This window comes from Electrona antarctica (genome assembly GCF_951216825.1).
Source record: "Electrona antarctica genome assembly, chromosome: 15".
Taxonomy (NCBI): Eukaryota; Metazoa; Chordata; class Actinopteri; order Myctophiformes; family Myctophidae; genus Electrona; species Electrona antarctica.
Genome location: NC_136796.1, coordinates 20,858,171 through 20,883,736, shown reverse-complemented (window position 1 = coordinate 20,883,736; position 25,566 = coordinate 20,858,171). Strand labels below are relative to the sequence as shown.

General features: G+C 45.5%; 2 protein-coding genes across 2 annotated transcripts in view; both read right to left on the bottom strand.

The window, feature by feature from the left end:
• necab1 (N-terminal EF-hand calcium binding protein 1) overlaps positions 1-12,234 on the bottom strand; it is a gene marked incomplete at its 5' end in the record, with an annotated part of 50,929 nt that extends 38,695 nt beyond the window's left edge. The window contains 2 exons of the mRNA XM_079522584.1: positions 2,096-2,120; positions 12,139-12,234. Coding sequence (XP_079378710.1) covers positions 2,096-2,120; positions 12,139-12,234 — 121 coding nt within the window. The remainder of the gene's footprint in view (positions 1-2,095; positions 2,121-12,138) is intronic.
• Positions 12,235-15,120: 2,886 nt separating this feature from the next.
• LOC306938631 (high-affinity choline transporter 1-like) lies at positions 15,121-23,543 on the bottom strand (the record flags this gene model as incomplete). Its single annotated transcript, XM_079522893.1, has 6 exons — positions 15,121-15,684; positions 16,395-16,612; positions 17,198-17,285; positions 19,520-19,668; positions 20,009-20,164; positions 23,420-23,543. The coding sequence occupies 6 exons, from the start codon at positions 23,541-23,543 to the stop codon at positions 15,121-15,123; spliced, it is 1,299 nt and encodes a 432-aa protein (XP_079379019.1).
• Between the last annotated feature and the right edge of the window lie 2,023 nt (positions 23,544-25,566).

Sequence of the window (25,566 nt, the reverse complement as noted above, 5' to 3'; positions counted from 1 at the left end):
AATATCTTGCATCGCAATACATTTTTTATTAAATCATTACATACCAAATCCCCGTCATTCCATTTGATCACAGAACTGATGCCGAGTGACAAGTGACACATTGGTGACTGACAAATATACTGCAGGCAGTTTTTCTTCCAGAGAAATACACGGTAAAAAAGCAGCAAAATCTGGCTTGACTGCCGTATTTGCAGAAAATGTTTGATAATGTAATAGTTCGTCTCGCTGCATAATGAATGACATGTCGGAGTGATATATTCCAGAGTTAAGGAATTACGTGTATTTTCCTCGTACTAAATGTGGGAACAAAGACAGTGGTCTTGTATGCTCTTCAGCAGATCAGCAAAATCTGCATATTGTGTATTATATATTTGACATTTAACTATTCGTTTGGTGATACCTCATTCATAGTTATACAGGTTGATGCTTTTATTCACAGTGAAAAGATCGACCTCGTTTTGTGACAGAAACAGCAGTTACTTAATGCAGGCCTTACTTAATTCAGGCCTTACTTAATTCAGGCCTTACTTAATTGTCTCCCCCAGGCCGAAGGCATGGGGAGAGAGTATGTTTTGCACTCCGTCCGTCCGTCCGTCCGTGTGTGTGTCCGTCCGTCCGTCCGTCCGTCTGTGATCAGCTAATCTCCGGCACCGTTAACCCGGTCGATGCCAAATTTTGCACACACACTCCCTGGATGCCAACGATGAACCTCTGCCCCAAGATTTCCAGAACGGCCTGTTATAGCGCCACCAGGAGGCCGCTTTGTGCAAAACAAGTTTTTGGACAGTACACCTACAGATTTTGTCCAAACATCACGCAAATTGGTACACAGTCTCTCTAGAGCCATTCAACGAAACGGGTCTTTCAGATTTCTCAGACTCCATCCTGATTGGCTAAAATTGGCTTCCAAAGCAAGCAGGAGTGCTCAGTTTCAAACAAAATGCTGCAAATCATGAACACATTGTGTGATTTCCGTGAAATTGTGCACGCACATTCCCACTAGGCCGAGGAAGAAATGCCACATGAACATTTTCAACTCAGCCTCATGGTGGCGCTATAACTGGCAGAAAAGTGTTTTTACCTCTAACTGCACGGAACTGTGGATAACTTTGTATGCCAACTCCCTAGAGGCCAAGGAAAAACCTTTGCCTGGAATTTTTCACATCTGCTCTTTATAGCGCCACCAGGAGGCCGACATATGTAAAACACATTTTCTAATATTACTCCTTCAGATTTTATCCAAATTTCACGCAAATCGGTACACATGCTCTCCATAGTCATGTGATCAAGACGGGTTTGTTTGATTTCTCATAATCCACCCTCATTGGCTACGATTGGCTTCTAAACTTTTCAGGAGTAGCCCGCTTTGTACAAATCGCCACAATTACTCAACGCAGCGTCCGATTGTGGTGAAACTGTGCATGCATATTCCCACTAGGCTTTGGAAGAAATGCCACTTGAAAGTTTTCAGCCTCATGGTGGCGCTACAACAGGCCAAGCCACGTCACACACACGCACGCATGTACGCACGCGCACACACACGTTTATATTGCTCCTAAACATTTTGCCAAACATCACACTCACACTCCTATCCTCCTGGTGGAGACCTGTTCCCAGAAGGGCACTTTTTCTAGTTCATATATACTCTCCTGCTGAGGAGAATTGCTGATGAACAAGCTGAAATGCTTTTGTGTGACACTGTAGTATGATCAAGTAGGGCGTTTACCAAAAAAACACAAAAGTAAAATGATAGAGATTTCTGGAGGTTTCTGCACGATAGCAACATTTTGCTTTCTAAGTCTCGAAAAATCAATTTTCCGTTCCATAGCCTGGGTGCAGACATCCTTTAGAATATAGATGTGACGTGTTTATTTTTTGATCGTTTTGCTAATGCTGAGATGTTTGAGTCGAGCCAAGCCGGGGCATGGTCCGTGCTCAGTTTCCATGGAAACTAAAACACTATCAGAGAGCCTTGATCCAAATTTCCATTCAAAAAAAGGACACGCTTGTGTGCGTGCGTGCGTGCGTGCGTGCGTGCGTGCGTGCGTGCGTGCGTGCGTGCGTGCATGTGTGTGTGCATGTGTGTGTTTCTTACCGTTTTTATCAGCCCTCCGTAAGATCTGAAACGAGAAAAACATCATTACATGATAAACAAGTGTGTGTGGGTGTGTGGGTGTGTGGGTGTGTGGGTGTGTGGGTGCGTGCGTGGGTGCGTGGGTGTGTGGGTGTGTGGGTAGGTGGGTATGTGGGTGTGTGGGTGTGTGCGTGTGTGGGTGTGGGTGTGTGCGTGCGTTGAGATGTTCAACAGTGTTCATTCTTCTACACCAGTGGTTCTCAAAGTGGGGTCCGGGAACCCTGAGGGATCCTTGGGGGGTTCCAGGGGGTCCCCAGCTAAATGAGGAACTTTAATTTCAGTATTGTTTCACCAGCTTGAAGTTACTGTAACTCAGTAAGAGAATGTATAAGAATGACTAGTATTCAGATCATAGGTTTCACTCTCTCCACCTAGAGTATCCATGTGTAGAATGATGTACTCAATCAGTATCCAGTTGTAGAATGATGTACTCAATCAGTATCCAGTTGTAGAATGATGTACTCAATCTAATCTAACAACTAAAATCGTCCCTTATAGGCATCCCTGGACCCTGGCACAATATACGATTTCAGATGGGGGTCCTTAATTGGCTTGAACTGAAAATGTCAGAGAACTACTCTGCCCTACAAAGCCAAAGTGCATGTATGTCGGTGTGCGTATGTCGGTGTTGTCCGTCGGCCAATGGGGGACCACCATTCTTGATGATGTAACTAAGATACGTGGGTAAAAATGGTGGTCCCTTATTGGCTGTTGATGGTGATGTAACTAAGGTACATTTCAGGGTTGGTATAAGGTCAATAACGGGTCTAAAGGATTTATAACAGCAGTTGTAATAGATATTAGTTAGTAGCAGTACTTGCGTGCTCTGCTTGCGCACACGTAGGCCATGTATCCAAATTTTGTGCAAGGCACAAGTTAGCACCTCGACAGATTGCATTTCTAGTACATATGTTGAGAATGGATGCCGCCTGGATTCACATGAAAACCCTTGAATGCTCAGCAGCGCGACCCTGAAGAGATGGTGTGGGTGAAAGGTCTGGATAGTTTGTGTGGTTCAGTATTTGTACTTTACTTGAGTTGTTCCAATTTACAATACTTTTACTTCTATCCACTACATCTCAGATCCACATATTTTATTCCACTACGTTTACGTCTAGTTACTAGTTTTTAGATCTGCTATTACATCTGCTATTAGATCTGCTATTAACCACTTAAGCCCTATACATTTCAGCCATTTGAAAATAGCAGATCTAAAGGCCTACGTTGGACAGAACACATGCACCAATTTTGCACAATGAGTACTTTTACTTTTTGTACTTAAGGTACATACTTTTGGACTTTTACTCAAGTACATTTTGAATTCCGGACCTTTACTTGTAACAGAGTATTTCTACAATGCAGTATTGATACTTTTACGTATGTAAATAATGGGAGTGTTGTTCCACCACCGCAAGTGGATAGATGTCTGGGATACTACTTGATGAGAAAGATATTAAAGTGTGCATGCCTATGTGCTAGTGTGTACGTGCATGATTGAGTGTGTGCGCGTATGCGCGTGGCCGCGTGCATGCCTGATCTATCAAAAACCATTGGGCCTATAAATTATTGATAGAACCGTGCCACAGTCCAGAGGAGATGAAAAGCAGAGTGGCGATGATGGCTGGTGTGTGTGCGTATATGTGTGCATGCGTGTGTGTCATCCTCTGCTATCGCCTGCCTTCACTGGGAATTACTGTCATCCCTCTTCTGCTATCAACCTCAAAGTCAAAAGGCCTCTTTGTCTCTCTCTCTTTTTAGAGCTTGATTTGATATGTAAAACATTAAATAAAAACTAAACAGATGGTGCTATATTTTCTTGTGTGTCTGTGTCAGTACGGTGCTAGGGTGGATGCCACTGTAGTATAAAATGTTCAGTGTCTGTCTGTGTCTCTCATCATAGACCATATACCAAGGGGCCAGTGAGGCACTCCAACGTTGAAGCACTGGGCCCTAGTGGTAAGAGGAGGGACTACAGGCGGACCCGTGGATTCATGACCGGGAAACCCCGTGCAGCTGGGCTTTAACATTGAGCGCTCGGTTGCACTTCCGCATTGGACCACCAAAATGTGGTGGTCCAAGTAGACGTTTTGAGACGGTCCTTCCGGGTGCTTCAAAACGCCACTGAGCAACTTCCACTGACATGAATAGCCGAGGGGGCGGAGCTTCGTGCCAGATCAGTCTCTATCCTTCTTTATACTCTATGCCAGGGGTGCCCATTACGTCGATCGCGGTCGACCAGTCGATCGCAAGCGCTGCGCAGGTAGACCGCTTGGCCTTGCCATGAAAAAAGAAAAACAATCCTCGCCTCGGGCAGGCGGCGGCGCGCCGGTGGCTTTGAAGGAGAACGTCGGTCTGTTCTGTTGTTAAACAAACAAATTAAAAGGATATCTATCCATCATTGTTCATATAGCAAGATGCGCGCGGCAAAGAAGCCTAAAACATATCACTTCCATGGAGAGTGGGAAGATGATTATTAATGCTGGGCCGTTATATCGCCGTTAATCTATTCTCAAAGTTGGGTATGGGAGCTGGGTCTCTAACTGCGAGTGTAGCCTTAGCCTGCTTCAAATGGAACCAAAGGACCCTTTTCTAAAAAATAAATGGACTAGACTCCTCCGCGGGGACCCCCATTATCCGCGGACCCCCACACAGACTACCGCGGAGGCGCGGACCACCGCGGAGGTCGGCACGGACCCCCGCGGAGGTCGACGCGGACCCCCACGGAGGTCGGCGCGGACCCCCGCGGAGGTCCGCGATAGTCTGCGTGGGGGTCCGCGATAGTCTGCGTGGGGGTCCGCGCCTCCACGGTAGTCTCTGTGTGGTCTGTGCGGTAGCATCATGATGCCATCATCCATGCATCACAACCAAAACAAACTAGGACTAGCTTTGACGGTTGCCACATTTCGTGACTGAGAGAGAAACAAGCAACCAGGTCTATGAAAATGTTAACAGGCCAGATCAAGTCAGAAAATCCGAAAAAGTCAGAAATGAAGTCTCTTCTTTGCAATGCGGGGAAACTGAAAAGATAAATAAATAGAATTGATTTTGAAACCTAGATTTTGAAAGTCCTAATGCCTTAATGTTATTTATTTATTCGCCATATAGGTACATCTTTTGAGTATTTTAAGCAAAGGGATAATTATCTTTTGGTTGGTAGATCACCTTGAGCTGGCAATTTTAAAAGTAGACCTCAAGTCAAAAAAGTGTGGGCACCCCTGCTCTATGCCATATACACACGGTGTCGGTGGCCATCTTGCCATTAAGTTAACTAGAGTGGTGCCTGTTGGGCTCTGGCCTACTTGTAACGATGCAATTGGAAATGTATGCCCCACCCAGTTATTATGTCTGTGTCCCTTTCATGCCCATATATGGAGTTCTTTGTCAGGCATGCCCAAATATGTATAGTCTATGCAGATGTCAAAACATATTTTTGATATCATAACAGGCCAGCTCCATATATGGAGCTTGGGCCCTGTCCAGAGCCCGGGCAGAAGCCTTTTGTGGTAGTTCTGGACAACCGTGGGTCCGACGGTAAAGAAAGAAAAGGAATTCCTTGCAGGTGTTGTACTTTGGAAGCACTATAAAGCAACCTCCTGCATTATGTGCAAATTCAAAACAGGTGGTACGCAGGCTCCAACGAGCACTCCCAAACGCTGACAAAAAAAAATAAAGATGCGCTGTGATTGGCCAGTAATCACTTGTATGGGGTGAATTTAATGCCATTATTAACTGCGTAGTTTTACAACCTGCGTCGTAATTACACTTCACCATAGAATCTCATACGTACGTACTTTTACAGAAACGTACGTCTTTAGAAGGACCTACGTGTTATTTGTCCCATTGTAATCCAATTCACACGTAATTTACAGTTCCTAAAATTACGAATAAAAAATCACGACTAATGAATTCATAAGTACGTAGGTACGTTTCATCCATTACGCCCATCCATTTCTTACTACTAGGTACGTTTCATCCATTACGCCCATCCATTTCTGATATTACGCCCATCATTAAAGTCACGTATCACTCATTACGACCATCTCAATATAGGAGTCATTTTGGCAGTAATCTACCATGGGAAGAAGACGTACGTAAATGGACCAATCAGGGAATGGGGGCGGAGCCTCCGGTTGTTAAGGGAACCGGCACCCCATCTCTGAGGAGGACACCCGCCCTGGTCCCCGGCCCTATCTCGGCCGTCCCTGGTCCGTTTCGGACGGGGGGAATCTCGTTGGAACCGGGCCGCCGTCCCGGACGCGCTCCCGTCGGTCTCGTGCCCAGGTGGGGGTCCGCGGGGGGTCCGCGGGGCATCTCGGCCGTCCCTGGGCCGTTTCGCACGGGGGGAATCTCGTTCGAACCGGGCCGCCGTCCCGGACGCGCTCCCGGGGGTCTCGCGGTGCCCAGGTGGGGGTCCGCGGGGGTCCGCGGCGGAAAGGGGCCTACGCGAGGCCCCGTAGATCTGCTGTTTTCTGGGGTTGGAAAACTCTCAACCAGGGCCTGGGAACCAGGCACCTGCTCTCCGCCGGTCCCCTGGGGTCCCCTCGTATGGCGCCGCACGGTGGCCACGGCGGGTACTGCGACGGAGGGGGGGTCTGAGCCCTGGGTGCTCACAGGCCCAGGCACAGACACCATCTGGGGGGAACTTCTGACCGAGGCCTCGGCCTGGTCGTGGAGACTGCTCTCCAGGGGTCCCTTGGGGTCCCCTCGTATGGCGACACCCGGTGTCCACGGCGGGTACTGCGACGGAGGGGGGTCTGAGCCCTGGGTGTTCACAGGCCCAGGCACAGACACCATCTGGGGGGAACTGCTGACCGAGGCCTCGGCCTGGTCGTGGAGCCGTGGAGCCCTCGTATGGCGACGCCCGGTGGCCACGAGGGGGTACTGCACACTGGGTGTTTGATCCCAGGCACAGACACTCGTATGGGGTGAATTTAATACCATTATTATCTGCGTCCCAGGGGCGGGCGGTCCCTCTGACCGCGGGACCCCACCTCTTAAGGCCCAGGAGGGGTGCTTAAAGGTGGGTACTCGGGGACGGGCGGAGCGCCTGGTTCCCCGGGCCTGTCTGCTAAATCGCACTAAGTATAGAGGAGTCCCAGGGGCGGGCGGTTCTTTCGGCCGCGGGACCCCACCACTTAAGGCCCAGGAGGGGTGCTTAAAGGTGGGTACTCGGGGACCCACGGAGCGCGGGTCCCCCTGGAAGTGCTCCCCGGAGTTCGTTGGTAGTGCATGGCCGGGTGTGGGCGCCCTCCCCCGGGCAGAGGTCCCCAGGGTGTAGCCCCTGGTCCCTGTGTTGGGTGTTGGGTGCCTGTGCCTGAGTGGTGGTGTGGCTCCAGGCGTGGGAACAGGGGCCAGGTCCAGCCTCGAGTGTCTGTGCCTGGGATCAAACACCCAGTGTGCAGTACCCCCCCGTGGCCACCGGGCGTCGCCATACGAGGGCTCCACGGCTCCACGACCAGGCCGAGGCCTCGGTCAGCAGTTCCCCCCAGATGGTGTCTGTGCCTGGGCCTGTGAACACCCAGGGCTCAGACCCCCCTCCGTCGCAGTACCCGCCGTGGCCACCGGGCGTCGCCATACGAGGGGACCCCAAGGGACCCCTGGAGAGCAGTCTCCACGACCAGGCCGAGGCCTCGGTCAGAAGTTCCCCCCAGATGGTGTCTGTGCCTGGGCCTGTGAGCACCCAGGGCTCAGACCCCCCCTCCGTCGCAGTACCCGCCGTGGCCACCGTGCGGCGCCATACGAGGGGACCCCAGGGGACCGGCGGAGAGCAGGTGCCTGGTTCCCAGGCCCTGGTTGAGAGTTTTCCAACCCCAGAAAACAGCAGATCTACGGGGCCTCGCATAGGCCCCTTTCCGCCGCGGACCCCCGCGGACCCCCACCTGGGCACGAGACCGACGGGAGCGCGTCCGGGACGGCGGCCCGGTTCCAACGAGATTCCCCCTGTCCGAAACGGACCAGGGACGGCCGAGATAGGGCCGGGGACCAGGGCGGGTGTCCTCCTCAGAGATGGGGTGCCGGTTCCCTTAACAACCGGAGGCTCCGCCCCCATTCCCTGATTGGTCCATTTACGTACATCTTCTTCCCATGGTAGATTACTGCCAAAATGACTCCTATATTGAGATGGTCGTAATGAGTGATACGTGACTTTAATGATGGGCGTAATATCAGAAATGGATGGGCGTAATGGATGAAACGTACCTAGTAGTAAGAAATGGATGGGCGTAATGGATGAAACGTACCTACGTACTTATGAATTCATTAGTCGTGATTTTTTATTCGTAATTTTAGGAACTGTAAATTACGTGTGAATTGGATTACAATGGGACAAATAACACGTAGGTCCTTCTAAAGACGTACGTTTCTGTAAAAGTACGTACGTATGAGATTCTATGGTGAAGTGTAATTACGACGCAGGTTGTAAAACTACGCAGATAATAATGGCATTAAATTCACCCCATACACTTGAGTGACAGCATGACGTAACGTGTCTTCCACACTTCCGGCGTACTTCCTTCCCCATTGTAAATTCTTCCGCCCCTCCTTCAACACACATCGGCCAAACAGCGGCCAATGTGGCATTGAGATCTCACCTACCCATTGCTAACTTGAGTGCACCTGTGTCATGTTCAGTGCCAGCCAATCGTGTTTGATTGTAGTTTTGTTGCACCTGTGTCTAGTTAGTCTGTGTCTATTTAAGCCTCCCTGTGTTCAGTCACAGCGTTCCCTTGCCAGATTATAGTCAGTGTTACAGTGAATTCCTGATGTCTGCGTATATGTCCTGCTACACTGCATTGTGAGTTTTGTGTTAATGAATAGTCATTGGATTTCATCCGTTTGCCTGCTTGGTTCTGCTTCTGGGTCTTCACCTGACACACCGTGGGTTATACAAACATTTGCTGAAAGTACCGGCGGTAGGCGATTTACAAGCAACATTGTGAGCTTGTAAATCGCCTATTTTCGGCAAATATATTTGGTGTAGTAGTAGAGGGACAAAGGGAGGGGACCACGTACAGAGTAGACCCCCCAGTCGACAAAGTATATTCTGTTTAAGCGGTTGAATTGTGCAATTATGTGATCAGTCTATTAAAAAACATGCATTTGTCATAATACAATTATGACTAATGCCGTGGTGGCCTTTCAACAAGGGCCCCTGTTGTCATAAATTGATGACAGGCTTGCTATTATCAAATCAAGTGCTGGTGCAAGCGGCTCATCTTCATGTTGCATAAAACGTCTCATGTATCATAATAGATTATTATTGGATGTGAGGGATGACATTCTGCTACTATTTTTAGCATTGTGGGTGTTGCAATGTGAGCTTGTATAACTATAGACCCCTGAGGGACTCCTGTCTACAAAGTACATTTATATTGTCTCTGTTGGATGGAAACCTCATATGTCCAATTGACGATATTCAGACCGCGGCCATCTTGCCAGCAAGGTGCTATAGGTGCAACTTCCCATTGACAGCCTATTCATCCAAACAGAAAAGTCCTCTTTATTGTAAACGTCAAACTCGCCAACATTGCAGCTGAGCTGTACGAAAAGCTTAAATTATCCTCTTTCTATCTTTCTAAGTGTTTGTTCCATAAAAATCCACTGTTGTTATCATTGTTATGAGCTCCTTTCTGTCAAGAAATTCCTTGCAGGTGATTTTTTTCTGGAGTTTGGAAATGCTCGTTGACTATCACTCAACAGCCCATGCGTACCACCTGTTTTGAATTTGCACATAATGCAGGAGGCAGCAGGAGGTTACTTTACTGATAACGAGTGCTTCCAAACTCGACACTTAATCATAATCAATGATTAATATTTTATTAAATTATCTATTGTTTTATAAATCGATTTGTTTGATTAACTGTAGCCATACAGGGCAGGCAAAAATGAACACACCGGAGTGACTCGTCCATGAAGGCATTCATGAACAGCTGTGTATAGGAGAGGAGTCGGAGGAGGGCTGAGGAAGGTATATGATTATAGAGAGCAATGAGCGCAGAGGGTGTATGGCGCTCTCCTGAAGGAACGCACAATCTATAGGAAGACAAGCCTTTCAAGAACCTCATTACTGCACCTCTTCTGTTGAAGGAGGAACAGCCCAAGGTGACATGCACTGAAAAATCACACTTTGAAGTGAGGGGCGGCCACGTGGCGTCTTATGTTGTCATTTGGTGCCCTAAAGAAACATTACGTTCTATAGACTTGGCTGGCAATTTGTAATATCCTCAAAGTCCGTAAACTTGTGCTCTAATCCCGATTTGGCTGCCATATGACATAATCAAAAGCCATTTATTGGAGGGGTTGGTACCCCTCAAAAATACTGTGTTCATTTGACTCTGAGGCTGTACAAATCCTTATACAGCCTCAAGAGTTTCATTACAACTCAAGATTAGCTCAGGTGGCGCAGTGGCAAAGTGTCTGGCCACCACCACGGTTGTGGGTTCGAATCCAACGCGGTGTCGAGCGACTATACAATTGGCCTGCGTTGGGGGAGGGAAGCCGGGCGGGGAGGCTCACATCACTGCACGTAAGCCCATAGATATTTAGTCGTTGCACTTTCGTCGGAGAGACCTGTCTCCAATGGGGGGAGGAAGTCGAGCGGAATCTCGGAAGGCAAGTGCTGCTGGGAAAGAGGGAGTCACGCCTCTGATTGGCCAACCGAACGTCCCCTTCCGTTCTTCCGTTTTGCTTCCGCTATGCTTCGCAAGGAATCTCGGGAAAGATTGCCAATGCAATCACGCATCGCCATCGCCTCCCGTTGCCTCCATGCCTTCTGTTGAGAGACGCCCCAGAGCCGGAAGAGGCGTCTATACCTTCATATGTCTATGCATAAGCGGGCGGCACCTATCAGCAAGGAGTGTTGGGTGGGAGGAATAGGAGTCTGTGTAGGACGAATCGAAGGCTCTATACGTCATTCCTCACTGGCAGGTGAGTCAGTAGGAGCAGATGTGTGTGGGGACGAATTCATTTAAACTAAATTGGGGAGAAATGGGGGTAAAACGCAAAAATATATATAGTACCCTCAACTATGTGTTCAATAAGAAGATATAGGCAGCTAAATGCTTTGAGGTGTATTTCCCATTTTTTATATTTTATGCTTACTCCACTAAATCTCAGAGGCAAATATTGTGTTTTTACTGCACTACAATTATTTGACAGCTTTAGTTTTTTGTTCCTTTGTCGATTTAGTTTATTAATAAAAGAAAAACATTAATTAAGTGATAATGTGATGATGTATTAATCTACTCAGCAGCAAATTAATTTAAATCAGCCCAACCTTTAAACAGCTGCAGCGATGTATGAACACATTAATGCATAATTACAGTCCAATAATATGATGAAATGGACCCTTCTGCACATGTGGGTAATTTAAATTTTGGTATACTGTGAGTATTATTTTGATGGAAAAGGCCCATTTTTACTCAATTAACACTTTGAATACAGACTTTTACAGACTATTCCAACATTGTGTTATATACTTTTACCTGAAATGTTCTTTTCATTGATGGTTTGATTTCAAAACAGTAGCCTATATTTATAATGTTACGATCGATACAACAATAAATTAATTAATTAATGAAAAATCATCATGCCATCATGGCAAATATAATTATTTATGGAGGCTTTATTCTTGTAAGCTTGAGGGAGAATTATGTTGGCTGGCCATTGAAATCATTAACCACACTTGGTGTCCCGGCCTGTTTAAGGCAAATCAAAATTATGTTTTAAAATGTAGGCAATCAACATTGATTATTATTGTGTTCATTCAAGAATAGTGAAAATAGCTGATCTGCAGGCTCACAAGAGCCTGTATGTCTGTCTGTTTATTGCAAACAAAGCATAACAAAGTTATAGATATTGGTAGCTATTGTGGCATTGCACTCCATTTAGTAAAAGAAAAGACTGCTAGCTTTCTGCTGCGCGCTGCTTTACTATAGGCTGCACTAACTAACGACACCAAAAGCAACATGTTTGTAGTCTGACTGTAGTAAATACATCACACTCACATCAATGAAGATGGACATGCCCTTCTTCAGCTCCAGTGGAGCGATGCTGCAGGTCTCTTCAGAGACGACCTGGAGCTCCTCAGAACAACAATCCATGATGATCTTCACCTCAGTCAGTGTTTGGCTGGAGAACAGATGTTTTCACCTCAGTGTAGCCTAGTGGTCCTTCCCGTGTCAGATTTTTCTAGGATTGTTGTTTAATATAACCTAAGTGGTCAAATATGTTTTACTTCATGTGTCAGTCGGATTGGGTCCGGTCCGCTATGAGCGCTTCTCAAAAACAGAGCGACTGACTCTCTCTCTCTCTCTCTCTCTCTCTCTCTCTCTCTCGTCTTTTATGCTTCGTGCTTGTGCTTCATCGTACGACGGCGTCACGCCCCAAACATTTCACAGCGCGCGTTGTTGTGTGCTTGTATGTTGTGTAGCTCTTATCATCTTGCTAAAATGTTCGTTACGGAAGGCATGGGTTCTAGCGCGGACGGACGGACGGCGCAGTGATTTATTGGCTAATTTGATTTTGTTGTCACTTGTCAAGTTGTCAGGGTACCGGGAGACAGACATCTGTCTACAAAAAAATCACACCCGTGTGAAGTGAGGGCCAATCAGAATTTTTGTCCTCACCTTTCGTCTTCGTCTGTGTTATGAAATGTTCGTGTTTACACAAACACTCAAAATTGTCCATTCATTGTCAATGGCATTAATAGTTTTATGAAAATGATGCAGAGTCAGATGTTCATGAAACTACAGTATGGTAGAGGATCATGCCAAATAGCTCTGAAACCAGTTTTACTTCAATTGGCCAAAGAGGGGCAATATAGCAATCGTTTGAAAATAAAAACTTTGAACAGGCGTAACTCGTCTGCCAAAAGCCATGGATCTTGTTTATTGAACTATGGGAGTTCCATAATATTCTGCACTTGTATTGTAAATAAGATAAGAGAAACCCTACGTCTGTTCTGTTTGTAAATAAGCTAAGACATAGACCCAACGAATGTTTTTTTTGTGAATAAGCTAAGAGACCCAACAAGTGTTCTGTTTGTAAATAAGCTAGAGAAACCCAACGAATGTTCTGTTTGTGAATAAGCTAAGAGAAACCCAACAAATGTTCTTTTGGTGAATAAGCTTGCTAAGAGAAACCCAACGAGTGTTGTGAAAAAAGCCTGTACTTTTTTGTGGAAAAAGTGCTCAAACTTTCTTCTTTCCTGCCTTGATCTCCTTAACCCCCCCCCCCCCCCCCCCCCAACACACACACACACACACACACACACACACACACACACACACACACACACACACACACACACACACAATCTCTTCTTCACACACTTTTACTTGCAAAACTGTGGTGTGACAATAAAGCCAATTCTGATTCTGAACATGCCCCCAAAAATCTGGGCACCCCTCACTTCACACGAGTGTGATTTTTACGAATCAATGTACGGTTGTAAAAACAAAACATTGCTTTGATTTGACTTTACAAAAAAAATACTCGATCTAGTGGATTTATTGTTGCTGTATGCCTTTATTTGTACTCAAATGAACAGAGGGAGCGGAATAGACAATAATAGGATTGTATGTGTGCATCAGAAGTTGTCGTTCTCAGCTCCACTGGTTTATTATTGATTCAACGTTTCGATCACTAGGATCTTCTTCAGGAATACTACAACATGAAATGGGTGTGTACCTTTATAAAGGATGTGTACAACTGTGATTGGTTAGAAAGGTGCAGTGACTGATGCCGCCTGAGCTCAAACCAATCCTACAATGTTTTCCAATATCACAAGGTAATAATAAACACGATAAGTGTATACAAGAATATCAAATGATAAGATAGAAGGTACACATTAAATAAACACAAACATCTACATAAAACGAATCCAGTACAGCAGGGGTTCCCAAACGTTTTTGGTCCAGGTACGCCTTGGGGGAAGGTTTTTTTCCAGGTACCTCCTCATCCTCGCAACACAGATAAGCATATTTGCAACCTTACATTTAGATGCCATTTGAATTAAATTGGATTAAAACTTTTCAATCAAAGTCACAACACATGAATAGATGTAGACCTATTTGACAGTGCAGAAACATAATCGCCTTCCTTGATGCATCAATTAAGCGTCAACGACCATCAGCTGGTCACAGTCAGCCTCTGCAGCACTCTAACTGAAAGTGACTGCATGGAGTCCGTTTCATTTCTATCCAAAGGCCCTTCAATTATGGAATATTACTAAGGATTACTGTGATTATGGTAAGCTCACATATACTTCACTAGCAAAAAAGGACCCCACTTTGGGAACCACTGCAGTACAGGACACAAATAGATAACAGTCATAGATAGCAGTTAATCACATTTCAATTCCAGATGACTCATTTCATATTTTTTTGTATTTTGTTTGGTGTTGAAAATAAATAGTAGGCCTACATAAGTCCCAAAGCTCCTGGTAAGGAAGCTGAGACCATATCCTTTACACCAGATTGTGTCCTATGCTGTGAACATACTGTGCCATGGCTGGATGGGGCATTGGTAGTTTTCAGGAGTACTCCATCACCAGTAAGAAGCCTGAGGGCGAGAAGCGACCTCGCCCTATAAGGGAGAGGTCGCACACATGCATCTGCCTCCTTGACAGCAGACTGCTGGGCGAGCGCTGGCGTTTTGGCATGCAGGGGTCAGATCAACATGGAATGAATTCTGTACTGGCCATATAAGGAGCATGTCTTGAGTGTACAGGGTTTGATGAGGTCAGATCAACATATGGAATGTCAGAACAGGTCAGCTCCATACAGTATATGGAGATCTAAGGGTGGTAGCGGGGACATTCTCTTGAGTGTACAGGATTTGATGAGGGCCCAGGTAGGGCAGGGCCTTAATTCTTGGGCCTGTTGAGAACTCTAACTGACGGGAAATGCTCGATTCCATAGTTAACTGCGACCTTTGGTCAGAGTCCTTAATCATCCATTAACCTACAGAGACCATAGAAAATAATGTTACAAAGAGGTGCCGATCACCTCTGCTCTCTCCACTCCGTTGACACCCTTTCCCCCTTCCGCCTCCCCACCCTTCTCCCCCGAGACACCCATAGGTACCAGGAAGGAGCCATCCTCCTCCCCCGAGGCCCCCAGGACGTCCCAGGAAGGCGGCAGCACGTGGCGGGCGAACAGGAGGCGGGCCAGCACGGAGACCGAGGGAATGACAAGCAACGTCAGCAGCATTATCAAAGTCCTGAAGGGAAAATACTGGACAATCTCTCCAGTGGACTCATCCTCCCTCCAGCCAGGGAACAGCAGCACGGGGGGCAAGTCGATCATTGGCTCCCCGCTCAGCAGTCTCAGCAAGGTCCCGAGGAAGAGGCCGGCTGCCGCGCCATACCCGTTGGCGCACCTACAGTGCAGCACGCACAAGATCTGGGGGAAGATCATGCAGTACAGCAGGTCCCCGCCCAGCAGCCACAGAGCACTGATGCTGTCTGCAACGAAGGCCACGCCTGTGCCGGCCACGCCCGCCATCAGCACGTTGACGCGGATCACAATTCCACATTCCCTGTCTGACGCCTGGAGAGAGAGAGAGAGAGAGAGAGAGAGAGAGAGGAAGGAAAGACAAGTTATTTATTTCACCGCTGGAAGAGACTGCATGCTTTTACTCAATGTTACCGGTAATAGTATTTGTAGTAGACTAGAATTTCGCGGGCCTTTGGCCCGCTCATCCTAGCGCCATGCGATACGCAAATGGGAAGAAGGCAATGGCAACCCATGATGTTTTCATTTATGCATTTGCTTGGAAATGTATGTATATTAGATAACAGTAGCACAATTTGAAATTTGCACCCTATGGCCAGAAAAATAATGAAGTCTGTGTGTTTACTAGGGTTTAACTGGAAGTGAGACATGCACATTTTCACGACAAAGTTTGGCGTCATTACTAAAATATCTAAAAACACATATTACACACATAAAAACCCCAGGAAAGTGTTTCTACATTATTAAAACCTGCGGCCCATCTTCTAAAATCCTAACAGTTTTCTGAAAAAACTGTTAGAAAAGTTTGCTGCTCAAACCTTTTCATGCAAGGACTCCCAAAATTATATGTATTTGGCCGCTGACCCCCATATCAAAATATTTTGTTCTAGGGACCCCCCCGGGAAGTTTGAGAACCACTCATTTGGAACCATAAAATGGTTCCAATTGTGATGGAACCAATTCTGGTTGAGTTTTTTGCATGCTTTTTGACCCTTTTTCTCCCCAAATGTAGCCGTTATGCCAACCTGTTTCCTGATGAAGTTCTTGTAGATATTCTGAGTGAACATGGATGCAAAAGAAAGCAGGATAGAGTCCATGGAAGACATGACGGCTGCAGTTAATCCTCCAATGCCCAACACTGACACCCAGTATGGAGTGAGGTTTTGCAGGGCCAGCGGCAGCACATTAGCTGCCTCCCCGCGCTCAAATGGAGATGGAAGACCATACTTGGTCTGGTTCCAGTCTGAGAATGGGAACCGAAACAGGTATACCAAATAAGTGATGAGAAGAAGTCAATAGTTGACTCAAACTTAAAGCGGCACAATGTCATTTTTTAAACAAATAAAATTTAATTTTCTCTAATGAGTTAATACAAGATAACTTAAATACAATTGTACAAAAGTATTTTGTCTCATTGCTCTTCTATTGAAACATTTAGATTGTATTATGACCTAGGCACAAGATCTGACACAGATTTTTACCTGAAAATCAACATTCAATTTATCCCCTGAGCAAGCAGGCAGGCTCTATTAGCTCAATGATATAAACTTGCAGTTGCGCAGAAAACTGGGTTCAAGTTACATATAGTACAGGCTTTAACTGAAATAAAAATAAAAACAAGGCTTTCCAATCAAACGATAACAAACTTTAGGTTACAAAACTAACTAAAACTAACTAAAATCTTCTTAGTTTAGTAGCTAAGTTAGTAGGCTTATCCAATAGTTTTCTTTAAAAATAGCAAACATAAAAATAAAAAAAGAATCTGCTATGGCTAATCAGTTGACCAAAATGTAATAATACAGCACTACGGTGTGTGTTTCTCACATGCCTGCAGTAGCAGCCACTGCTCCTGTGATGACTGCCGGGATTCCTATGATGAAAACCATGATGGCGGCAACAAAGCAGGTGATTTGAGCCTGAACAGGTGATGCAGCAGAAAGCACCCGCTGGTAGAACACCTGGTACGAGAGACTTCCCAGGCCCTTCAGAGCATGCACACAGACACACATGCATGCACGCACGCACGCACGCGCGCACGCACGCACGCGCGCACGCGCACACTCGCACACACACACACACACACACACACACACACACACACACACACACACACACACACACACACATTTATAACATTCACTCACATTCATAAGACACAGTGATGTGATTTAGAACATTGGCTCTCAAAGTGTGGTCCGGGGACCCCCATGGGCTACTTGAGGGGGGTCCAGGGGGGTCCCTGACAAAATGTGTTAATATAGCATCAAAATCATTTGAACCGCTTTAACCCTATATATTGTACATCAGCTTTTTGAAAATCTACAAGCTCACAATGCTTCGCAATACGACATGCTTGTAGATCTGTTTTTTCTCTTGACAACACAATCTTGCATGGGTGTCCTTGACACTAAATACTTTCAGATGGAGGTCTGCGACCAAATACATACTTGACATGCAAAGGTTTGAGAAGCAGCTGGCTTACGTAGGCCATATACGATAAAATAAAAACTAACCAATAAGAGAAATTCATCCATCCATTTCCCAGCATCCTGCAGCTTCAGCTCCCCAATCCAGAGCTGCGACTGTAAAGGTGTGAGTGTCATATTAGATTAGTGCTTCTCAACGTGGGGTCTTCTGAGGACCCCCAGGGGTCCTTGAGGAGGTTCCAAGGGGACCCCAGATAAACGACCGATAGTTAATAATGAATTGCATTTTTATAGCGCTTTTCCAAGTGCTCAAAGCGCTTTACAATGGTTAATTCATTCATACATTGGGAGGTGAAGCGGCGAACAGTCGACGCCAGCGTCCTCACTTCCCACATTCACACACCAATGGTGGCGAGCTCACACCGACCGACTCATTGGAGGCAGTGTAGGGTTCAGTGTCTTGCCCAAGGACACTTCGACATGTGGACAGGAGGAGCCGGGATTCGAACCGCTGACCCAGGGATCATTGGACGACCTGCTCTACCTCCTGAGCCACAGCCGCCCAGTTAGGAACTATAGGCTAATCAAATGGATCCTTAATGGGTCTGTATAACTCAGAGAGAGTGAGAGTGTACAAATGGAACCCAGTGGTTTTACGGTGCATGTTGGAGCCTGCGGCGCAGACATTAAACAACGGTTTCAAATGGGAGTCTATGGTCTAATCTAATGTATCTCACACTGGGGGTCCTTGAAATGAAAAAAGGTTGAGAATCACTGTATTATATGACGATGGCGATGACGACGACAACGATGACAACAATGATGATGCTGGGTTGAGAAGCAGGAAGGGAACACAGAGCCACTGGGAAGAGAACAAAGAAAGAAATCAAACAACACTGAATGATTATACATCACAGAACAGACATATCTTTGCTGTCGGGCAACACCAATAAGGCCAACTAGTGGCTTCAACACTTGTATCACTTGTAGATAGTTGGCTTTACTGGCAGAGCAACATGAATCAAGCTTATTATCTGCAGGGGTCATTGCTATGTTGGCTTGTGGTGGACATTTTTGTCAAAATTCAATTTTTGCAGCAAGAGTGTCTGTCCTGTTGTCTTTGTTTTGTTTGTCTGTTCACATTTGTCACTGTTTAACTGTTTTTTCTTGTTTATCACATTTATATACCTTTTTTATTATGTATTGTATTTGGAACATTTACACTACCTGTCACTATTATTTTTTTCCTTTTATATCACTTCATTACTCATTATCATTGTCAAAGATATTCTGTAGTTATGTTATATACAAAATGCCTAATAAAAACAGTATTAAAAAAGAAAAATCTATTTTTGCCAAAGACATGAGTATGACCAGAAACACGTAAAGAGCTAGCCCTGAATGACCATAACAGGTCTGTAACTCTGAGAGTACAAATTGACACTCTCAGAGTTAAGGGTGTCCTTGCAAATAAAACGTTTGAAAAACACTAGTAGTACTAGTTGGACTATATGGAATATGTCATAGTAAAACATGTGTCGTATCATATTCTGAAGAAAACTCTTGACATTCAGTAATTGGTTCTCGTGATCAAAAGAAAAACATCATAATGGTGTAAAACATGAGAAAATCTCAAAGCTACCACGGACAAGGCCAATACGTCTTTGCCACGGACACATCTGTCTGTGTACGGACATGTTGATTGATGGGCGCTAGCTGCTCACCAGGCAGACGACCATGATTATGAGCTGGATGATGTCGGTGTAGGCCACAGAGTACAGGCCTCCCATCAGGGTGTAGGTGATAGCCACGGCTGCAGACAGGACGATGGACCAGGACGGAGGGAGGTCCAGGATCACACTGAATGTCACCCCTGAGAACACAAAAAAGAAGGGACTCCCACACACAGTCTTTTTCAGTACGTCGGGCACTCGGCTGTCCTTCTCCTACGCACCTGTCGCCTGTAGGTGTACTTTTTTACTTAAGTATCAATACTGCAACTATAGTATATAGGAGGGGCTAGCGCCCCTCAAAAAAGAAGACAAAACGACCTACCGACCGACCATATATGGCGGGACCGCGATTGGATCTCGCTGTCTCTCCAGAATGTTATCCTTGGGGTTAACCTTTTTTATCCTCCAGGAACTTCTTTTTTTTTTTTACAGTATGACTGACCTAACCCTGCCAGGATGACGGCCACACACAGCACTGACCTAACCCTGCCAGGATGACGGCCACACACAGCAGGTCACACATCAGGATGGGAAGCAGCAGGGCGGTGGTGACGGCGTTGCCGTAGCGATGCTGAAACGGATCCATCATAGTCACATAACACTTGACCCTCATTGGCTTAGTAAAGAACAAGCCTCCTGTTGGGACAGAGCATATAGTAGTTGTACGTAGTTTCTGTGTGGGAACTGGGAAGTGAATGTGATATTGTTTATATACGTGTATGTTTTTGGTGTCTTATGAGTTATAATCCTGTAAGGGATGGGTCTTTACGTCAAAACATGAAAATACATTCATTTATTCATAGAGGCCAAGGGAAAAACCTGCCCTGCATTTTTCACATCTGCCTTTTATAGTGAAACCAGCACTATTTTTTATATTACTCATTCAGTTCAATTTTACACACATCGGTACCCATAATGTCTATAGTCATGTGATCAAGATGGATCTGTTAGATTTTTCATATTCCATTCTGATTGTCTAAAATAGTTTGCAGGTGTGGTCCGTTTCGAACAAAATCAATACATAACTAAATCTTAGCCTTTCCATTAGCCTCCAAAGTCGTCAAGGCAAGGGCAAGCAAGTTTTCATTGAATTTGGAATGGATGCCACGTTTCTTACCTACAATGAAAGTCATTACGTAGGCCAGGGGTGCTACAGCCCAGATGAGACCACGTGAGGGAGTGTAAACCGTCTCAGCAGTTCCCATGATGTAGCCCGCTGAAACCCAGGTGGCTGGTGGTGACAGATACACGAAGAAATCAAAACGGTTATTATTATACTCAAACATGACGATACAAACAAACAACCACAACACCAGGGATTGAAGAAGTACTCACATTCTTTACTTAAGAAAAAGTATCAATACCACAATATAGAAACATTAGTAAAAGTCCTGTATCCACAATTTACATAAGTAAAAGTACAAAAATCTAAATGTACTTAAAGTACCAAAAGTAAAAGTAGTCATTAATGTAGACCCATTTCACAAGTTGTCAAATGTATAAAATGTATATTTTTTTAATCTACAAAATCTACAACATGCGATGCGCACTTGTGACAACTTGTGAGCTTAGTAGATCGGCTATTTTCAAATAGGCAATGTACAGTATATATAGGGCTGAAGTTCTTGTTTTTTTTTGTAAACCTACAAAGTAACTATAGTAGTAACTAAAGTTTTCAATAATTACAGTGGGGTAAAAAGTACAATATTGGCCGTTGAGATGTAGTGGTGTAGAAGTACAAATATAGACCTCTCTCGACAATTGGAAATACTCAGTACCTCAACATTGTACTTAAGTACAGTATTTGAGTAAATGTACAATAGTTACTTTTCACCGCTGCACAACACTGATGTCCTGACACTATAATGCACTGGTTCTCAAACACTGGGTTGGGACCATAGAGTATATATATAATAGAGACTGAACTAGCGCGAAGCTCCGCCCCCCCAGCTATTCATGTCAGTGGAAGTTGCTCAGTGGCGTTTTGAAGCACCCGGAAGACTGCCGGAAGTCCCTCCCAGGACCTCAACTTTGAGGTCCTGAGTGACGTAGGGCAACCGAGCGCTCAACGTTAAAGCCCAGCTGCACGGGGTTTCCCGGTCATGAATCCACGGGTCCGCCTGTAGTCCCTCCTCCTACCACTAGGACCCAGAGCTTCAACGTTGGAAAGTCTGCCTGCCCCCTTGGTTGGGACCCATTTGTGGGTCGTGGACACATTTGTATGGGTTCCTTTATTTTTTTGTTTCCTACATTTTGTTTTTAATTATTATTATTTCAAAAAACACAATTCATTGACTTTGTTGTCTCCACCAGGCCGAAGGAATGGGGAGAGAGTATGTTTTGCACTCCGTCCGTGTGTGTGTGTGTGTGTGTGTGTGTGTCCGTCCGTCCGTCCTTCCGTCCGTCCGTTACCAGCTAATCTCCGGCACCGTTAACCCGGTCGATGCCAAACTTTGCACACACACTCCCTGGATGCCAACGATGAACCTCTGCCCCACATTTTCCAGAACGGCCTGTTATAGCGCCACCATGAGGCAGCTTTTCACATTTTTTACCTAAAACTGCACCGATCTGCGTGAAACGTTGCATTCACACTCCCTAGAGGCCAAGGACAAACCTTTGACCTGCATTTTCCGCATCTGCCTTTTATAGCGCCACCAGGAGGCCGACTTTTGGAAAACACATTTTTTGATATTACTCCTCCAGATTCTGTCCAAAAATCTCACAAATCCTTACACAGTATCTCTATGGTCATGTGCTCAAGTTGGATCCGTCCCATATTTCATATTCCATCCTAATTGGCTATAATTGGCTTTCACAGTTTGCAAGATTTCCCCGTTTTGAACAAAAGCCTCAAATCATGAACGCAGCATGCAATTTACGTGAAATCTTTCACACATTTTCTTACTAGGCTGAGGAATATATCCCACCCTTTTCACATTGGCCTGTTATAGCGCCACCAACAGGTTGATTTTTGCAAAACACATTTTTGGAACAAAATGCCTCAAATCATCCAATTGCCATCTAAGGCGTATGAAGAAATGGCAATCGGTACACATGATCTCTGTAGTCATGTGATCAAGACGAGTCTGTTGGATTTCTCAGATTGTACACTGATTGGCTAAGATTGCCTTCCAAAGTTTTCAGGAGTGGCCCGTTTTGTACAAAATGCTGCACATGTCCTGCTCATCCAGAATTCTATCCTCAGAGATGCTATGAGTGATCTGGCTCTGCATTTCCTCAACAAAATGAAGAAAATTGTTGCAAAAACAAAACAAAAAAAACATCCTCCTAAACATTTTGCCAAACATCACACACACTCCTATCCTCCTGGTGGAGACATGTGCCCGGAAGAGCACTTTTTCTAGTTTTCAGTAATTTTGTTAAGAAATAAAAGAAAAATCTAATCAATTACATAAATTAGAAAACAAATTGTAGATCTGCTATCTTCACTAGTTGGTCCAGGGCAAACTAATTTCTTTTTTGGGTCTTGAGCTACAAAGTTTGGGAACCACTAGCTATAATGTCCTGTGCCATGCAATGCACTGGCTGATTGATTGATTGATTGAAAATTGTATTAACAGTTTGCAGAATTACAGTACATTTCAAGCACAAACTCAATACAAAGGCTGTTAACTGTGAGTGGACGACCCAATTAAGCATTACACTTGTTTACAACAGGGTCCACCATGTTCAATTCATCGAAACATTTAGAGACGTACAAATAGACACTTCTATATAGACAAAGAACAGTACAGGAATTCATCATAATGGAGGTAAAAAGGGAAAAGAAACATATACAGTGAGGGGAAAAGGGGGGGGGGGGGGGCGGTGGGGGGGATTCAGATTTTACGGGGGCCAGCACACAGATGCTAATGGGATGCTGCTCACCTGTCATTGTGAAGATTCCAATCCAAACGTTGATGTCGCGTCCCCCTATGATGGTGACCTCACTCCTGGGACCCACACACTTCTTCTCCTCCTCTCTGGACTTCTTAGATGCCCAGATGCCCATTGCCAGGATCAAGACATAGAAGACCAACAGCCCCACCAACTAGGGCCATTGTCAAACTGTAATTCACAAACACATAAAACATCATAGATCACATGTGTGCACCCACACACACATGCACATGCACATGCACACGTGCGCGCGCGCACACACACACACACACACACACACACACACACACACACACACACACACACACACACACACACACACACACACACACACTCCCTCTCTCTCTCTCTTACGGGTGTGTGCAGTCCTGCTGCAAAGTGAGGAATGGTCTGTCATGGGAGTAACCTAACTGTGTAGTGAAGCTATACCAGTGTAGGCAAACAACCTCAAATGAGGTTCATGAAGTTAATTTTACAAGGTCTTGCTATGCTATGCACCAAGGTTCAACTTTGCATTTACGACCGGTCGGACCTCTCTCAAAGCTTATCTTTTTTCATTCAGTTCAAATCATACGTACAATCAACATATGTGACCCAAGGCCGAATAAGTCACATAGAAGCTTTACCATTAACTGAACCAACTCTTGAGAAACACAACAATATACTGTATAATTGCACAAGGAGAAGAACCAGGGATGGATTAACACCTCTGAGGGCCCCTGGAAGGGTCCCCCCTGCACATACATTTTGGGTGGTTTTATGCCGTTATATTGGCCTATTCCCGGCTGCCTACTCCGCCCCAGAGTGATAGTAGGGCAGTAACAAACACATTATTTTTTATTGGTACTCACATAGTAAGCAATTGGGTGAGTGAATCCGCCAGTGCCAGACAGTGTATTTCAGTGTTTTTACCTGTTTTTGTCGAGCCACCTGACACTATGCATGCAGAATGAAAACAAAGCATTGCTGGATGGCGGACTCACGTCTTTTATTCCACCAGAATCACCTCTCCACCTGACCTTGAACAACAGCCAATCACCTGACCTCACACAGCCCAGTGGGCCCACCCACCTTGAACAGCCAATTTAGCGCATTGTTGCTGCTTTACACACAATTGCACTTTTCAGCCGCATTCTCACCAACCATAAAACCCGATTTCTTTTGGGGCACGTGCCCAAAGTGCCCATATGGTAGATCCGGCCCTGAGAAGAACTGAAATCCTACTAAAATCCTAAATAAACTAAGCTAAATCCTAAAAATAATCCACTTAACAAACAAAAAATATCAATAACTCTTTAAAATATGGTTACTTCTCAAAGTGCAATACTAACAAACATGGGAATAGCTCAAGGTAGCATTGGTAAAGTGCTGAGACGTTCAGGGGGATAGCAGACTGGGACTTCCGGGTAGTGGGTACTCCTCTACTTCTTACATCACATCTGTAATTATATGCTTTATATATTTTATGCTAAAGATGGCCATTACACCTCATGTAATGAAAAAAAAATACATTGCATGGATGCACCTGGGACGTATATCCTCAGTGATGTATCCCAAGGTCATCAGGGTTTCGGGTCTCCCAACATCATACCCCTCACTCAGGTGACCCAGCCGGGGTGATCAAGTCCCGACTTACGTCCCAGTATAGCTACCCTCGATCATACATATAGGGAAAAACCATGGCCACACAATCCGTTCCTCCTGAACTACTCTGCCGGGACTGGGAGGTACTCATCGACCGCGGTCGAGATCATGGATTCCACAATGCTACGCCAGACTTCCCGGTCCTTCATTGCCACCCCCAGTTCCTGCCTACTGAAGCGTGTGTCCCTATAGCGATGACATCAGGGAACGACAGCTTTCTACCTCTGGTCCGCCCTGAGGCAGGACTCCAGAGAAGAAGGGAAGATATAACCTCATTGTCAGCTCTGTAGCAGTGGCCGGCAAACTGCGCTCTTCTGGATCGGACCAGTGAAGAAACACGGGGAAGGTTGCCGTATATTAGATTAGTCGGTGGGTGGCTCTTCCAAGACAGATTTTGCGCTCTCATTAGAAGGCGGGTGTAAGTGCCATCCAACCGATTCTCTTGTTTCTTTGAAAGTGTCCATGTCTGGCGCGTAAGGACTAGGCTCTGT